Here is a 5368-nt window from a genome sequence, read left to right as displayed (position 1 = left end):
TGACTACACCCTATTATCAATTAAATGTGTGAATTATTTTTCTCAGATTTTCCATATACTAGTACATCTGTGTACTGTTACAGCAAATTATCTTTCTCTTTTTATATTTTTAAATACTGTAGTTCTATAATTATCTTCATGGGAGAAAAGAAATTAAAAGCAAAGTTGTTTATTTCTTTATATTACTACATGTATAACTTATTTAATATATACATGTACCTTCTTAATGCATGAATGTTTCAGATAAAATATTTCCTTTACCATATTTGTAACATTTGACCAAATTTGCCTCTGGCTGATACCGGATTAATTCTTTCTTAAAAAAAATAATTTTATACCTTGCGTCCATAAATTCTCTTTGCTTCAGATCTTTCATTTTCTTCAATCTTTTTATCATCCAGGACTTCCAGCTTGGGAAAATGGGCAATGACAAAATGTCTGAAGAGTGAAAAATATAAATATATTAATTAGTCCCAACTTTTGAAATGTTTGGCTTGCATAAGATTCTTCCTAATCTGAAGTGTCAATTTTTGTATTTCTTTAAATTTCCTATGTTCAGTCAACATGAAAAGCATAATTAATTTAATTTTAACAAACAATTTTCTTATTTCATTAAAGCAATTCTTATCCTGAACAAGAGACTCATGGGCCACAGTGCTCACCTGAGTAACAGTTGTCCTGCTATTCATTAAAAAAACAGACACTGAAAAATTTTCTTGGAAAAATTTACCTCCACATTGTTACCAACCCTATCTCCCCCCCCCCCAAAAAAAAGGGAGGGGGTTGTTACCATAAACTTTGAGAAAGTTTAGCATTTTTGGATTGTTGATATCATACTTGGCACTACTACTATTGTTTGTATACATTAAAATTACGTGTTCATGAATAGTGAAAGATTTTTCTTTAAAATTCACTACAAAAAAACCTTTATTGTGGTCCACTCAACCCTCCTGAGATTGAAAACTGAACAAGTAAATTTTACCTGTAATCCATATATTGCTGGTAAGTACCTCCATTGAAGTAGCTCGGGGCAGCTTCATTGTTCATCATTGACAAAAACTTCAGGTTTGGACAAGACTTGCACAACGTTGAGATAAACAAACCTGTTACACAAAACAAACAATATAAACAAAGCAAAAAAAGACCAGATATGTTTGTGACACTTGTGCCCTAGTACATATGACAGCTTTTTTCAAATGTTAAAACTCAAATGCAAGTCAAACTATATAATGTCATGGTCAAAAGATGAAACAACAAAAAAGGACTGTTTCAATGAATTATACTTGTGATTCATGAAAGCCTAAGCACCAACCATTCCAAATTTATGGCCAAGGTTAAAGCTTTCTAAAAGTGGGTCAAACTGCTAGATGTAGGTCAAGGACAAAAGTTCTAGGTCAGAAGGTTAAAATTAGAGGTACTCTGGAGGAAGGCTTTGTCATAGAAAAATTACACGTGAAATCTAAAACCTCTAGCACTAATTGTTCATAAGTTATGGTAAAGGTTAAACAATTCAAAAATAGGTCAAACTCCAAGGTCAAGGTCAAAACTATTACTATCCAATTTAAAGGAAGTTTATGTCACTAGGAATACATCTGTAAAATATGAAAGACTTAAAACATGTAATATGAGATAATTTATATCACATACCTAAATTTGTAATTTTATTGTGATTTACCCACAATGTTTGAAGATTGGTGGAGGTTGGAATTTTCACATGTGACTCAATATTATTGTGATCCAGAACTAAGCAGGTTAGTCTAGGAAAATCTATCAGAAATCGGAGGTCATTAAAAATAAAGTTAAGGAAATTAAAAACACAAATTGAGCATGAATAAAACTTCTTAACTTTCCTTTCAGTCAAACTCAAGTTATCGTATAATGTTTATCATCTTTAAATCTATTTTAGTGGTGTGTAATACTGTGCGAAATAATTCTGAATTCAAACCTACAATGTAGAACTTATGTTACTAAACATTACAAATGTTATTAGGCTAAGCATTGTTTAAACTATAATTTCAAATGTATTATTATCCATTTAAAAACTAAATGAAAACAAAAATAGGTATACCCAAAGGACATGAATGTCCTGCTAGAGATTTACATGTATTAGTAATTCAACATGCTTACATAATAAAATATCAACTGAGCAATGAGTAGTTTCTTTGAAACTGAGCAAAGGGAAAAAATACTAATATATTTATATTAAGGCTACATTTTTTGGGAACCTTTTGAATAGTTCTAAGCAACATGCATCAGTTGGTTTGTAAAGATAACTGCAAAAGTTTCTTCAAAGCTGCGCTAAATGCAAATTTATGAAAAGTGAGGTCAAAGAAAAAGGAAAGATCAACGTACAAAATCTTATTGATATGTATCAGCAAACTGCATTATAGATTTACAATTTCTAAAGTATATTTTTTTGTAAACAGTCTTTAAACCTACATGAACAAAAAAAAAAAATCTTCTCAAAGACTTTTTCTTTGAAGAATTTAAATAATCATGTGTATTACATTTTTGCTCGTATACTTTATTATAATCAGTAACATAGAAAAGGAAATTCTGGTGATTAAGAAAGGATATGATATTTTGTTGTGAGTCAGATCTATTTCTTGCAAAGATTCACCCTCGGTTTCTGCCAAATTTGCAGGAATTATGTCCAAATCCTGAAAATATTAAACATTTGAATTAATTATTAATGTCAACAGGTTTCTTCAGCAGCTAAATTTCACCAATCTTTAAACAAAGCTGTGACAAAATAATTGTTATTTTTATTTTATTTATTTATTTATTTTTCTGCAAGCAATTAATGGAATGAGGTATAAAAAGACAGAGCATATTACATCAGGGTTCGACACTAACAGTAGCCCGCTGGCCCAAGACAACTGAATATTGAGGTTGGGCTACTTAACATGACTTTAAACTTGCTCTGAAGGGCCACTATAATTCTTAACTAAACACTCATTTGGGGCAATTTAAATGATAAATTTAAACAATTACACAAATTCCAGTTTTGTTGGAGTCACATACATGTATAATCCAAAGTACAGCCAGCATGCAGTATTTGGCATCTATATTTTCAAAATTTACCCGAGGAGCCCCAGCAGAAGGGGGAACCCCTCCCTCACCTACCCCACTCGTCACTTTGCGACTCAGCCAGCAGTTTTTGGCTGCTGGACAACTAATGCATGAACAGGGCTACAGTGGCTGGAACGTTATTGTTGACAACTTACACGAACGATCATGTTACACGAACGATTCTGCACGAACCTGGTACACGAATGATCTTTCACGTTCACGATTCTACACGTTACACGATCTTACACGATTGTTAATGCAAACGCAGGTTTTTTCACTCAGAATAGTTCAAAATATTTAGGAATCAATATTTTCAAAACGAAATATGGCTTAATACTTGTTTAAGATTTCAAAGAATTATCAATATTATTTCATCGACTTTGAAGAAAAAAACTGGAAATTGATATTTCTGTAACTAAATATATGCAAGACTTAATATTTTAGATTAAAAATAATTATTTCTAAGGTAATTCTCCGATCAAAGAAAACGGATTTTGTTCGTTCTATTAGACGATGTACATGTATGTGGGTCGTATAATTTGATTGAATTGGATATCATGATATACAGAAAGGGGGATACGATTGAACAAAAACGGCAGCATGAAATGACTTAAATTATAATTACAAATTTTATCCTTATGTTTCCATTGATTCAATGTCTGATAAACTTGCCGATTATTCAACTTTTTTATTTGCAGAAATTTAATCAATTACAAATAAGCTCAAGAGCTAAGCACAGATAATCAAAACTCCCGAAAATCATGCCGTGTCCATGTATATTTGTCAACTAACTAGTTATGTAAGCATTGAGAAATGTTTATTTCTTTGTAAAAAAGAATATTTATTTTCAATGAAAGGATTTCAAGATTATCTTGACCACAATAAGAAGTAAATAATAATTAAAATCAGATTTTTCAAAAAGGCGTTAGAGATCTAAGTACGGTGTATCACATTATTGATCGCACTATTTGACGAGAACTTAATATTGTACGACTTACTATATTGCTTGTTTACGGGCGATAATTAGTTCGTTCTGCATTCTATTATGTAAATTGCGCTTTTTCAATTAATTTGGATTTTAATTAATAAATTAAGAAAAACAAACAAGGGAAATGCTTATTTTACAAATAACATTCTGATAAAAACTTACAAAACGAAATTTACACGATTCTAAACGCACTATCTCGCACGATTAAAAACGCACACGATTGAGTCTGATAAACGAACGATCTCGCACGTTACACGAACGATCATTCATGATACACGAACGATTCTACACGATTGGTTTGTCAACAATAACGTAGAAGTAGAAATAAGAAATTGCTAGCCCTTCTGGCAATTATGGTTTTAAAGTTAGTGTCGATCCCTGCATTACATCAGTACAAACTGTACTCGATTTATTTACAAACTGAGCGTGTTAATAGACTTTATGAATTGACATACTGAACATGTTTTAAAATATACACTTGACAAGTAAAATTTATACCTGATAAGCCAGGTTTTTTCTCATTTTGGACTCCCTTCTCTTAGCTTTACAGAATTAAACACATGACATTATCCAAAGTGTTGCACTGAATTAAAAATAAATAAATTATATACTTTTAAACATTTAATTAATACACGTACTACATAATGACAGTTACATGAGTATGCTGAATGTTAAGTGGATAACCTTGGCAGTTGCTTGACTCGGCTATCAATCTTCAATTAATTTTGATGTTTTTAATTATCTTTTCATACATTCAAGAATAACAATTAATTTTTATACCAATAACAAACATTACCAATATTTTACTCCCTAAATTTGGTCGGCAATCATCAATTAAATGTGACATATGGAAATTGAATATATTTCACATTGTTTACGTTGTGGTGTCCGCCATTTTGAACATCACATGACTTCCCCTTCAAGGACACACTAAATACCCTCCAGGAAGTCATAGGCGCATATATCCTTATTTCTCGATTTTTTTAAAAATATATTTGAATACTATCAGATTAATTTATATCAAGAATGTCAAAACAGTTATACATACTGATTATATATATATCTGTACATGTATTCTAAGTTTGATGGGGGTGAGGTCTGTTGTGTACTGTTGTAGGGCGCAGGCGCGGATCCAGAATTTTTCCGAGGGAGGGGGGGGGGGGGGGTGGTCCCCCACAGTAAAAAAAATCTACCCAAGAAATTTTTGACAAGATAAACAAATAAATAAATGAATAAAATAAATAAACATTAACTCCTATCCAAATATCTCAAATGTGAACAACCTATATCGGAGAGGGGGGAGGTATC

General features: G+C 31.4%; 1 protein-coding gene across 1 annotated transcript; it reads right to left on the bottom strand.

Moving 5' to 3' along the window:
- Nucleotides 1-309: 309 nt before the first annotated feature.
- On the bottom strand, nt 310-4944 carry LOC134274526 (leucine-rich melanocyte differentiation-associated protein-like). The gene is made up of 6 exons (XM_062756806.1): nt 4857-4944; nt 4559-4643; nt 2578-2660; nt 1648-1787; nt 983-1103; nt 310-438 (listed from the first exon to the last, which is right to left on the bottom strand). The coding sequence occupies exons 2-6, from the start codon at nt 4580-4582 to the stop codon at nt 333-335; spliced, it is 474 nt and encodes a 157-aa protein (XP_062612790.1). The 5' UTR covers nt 4583-4643; nt 4857-4944; the 3' UTR covers nt 310-332.
- Between the last annotated feature and the right edge of the window lie 424 nt (nt 4945-5368).

The sequence above is a fragment of the Saccostrea cucullata genome, unplaced genomic scaffold (genome assembly GCF_032062105.1).
Source record: "Saccostrea cucullata isolate Sc308-1 unplaced genomic scaffold, CSIRO_AGI_Scuc_v1 ctg8396, whole genome shotgun sequence".
In the NCBI taxonomy this organism is placed as follows: Eukaryota; Metazoa; Mollusca; class Bivalvia; order Ostreida; family Ostreidae; genus Saccostrea; species Saccostrea cuccullata.
The sequence above is the reverse complement of the archived record's forward strand: the minus strand, read 5'-3'. Positions and strand labels throughout refer to the sequence as shown.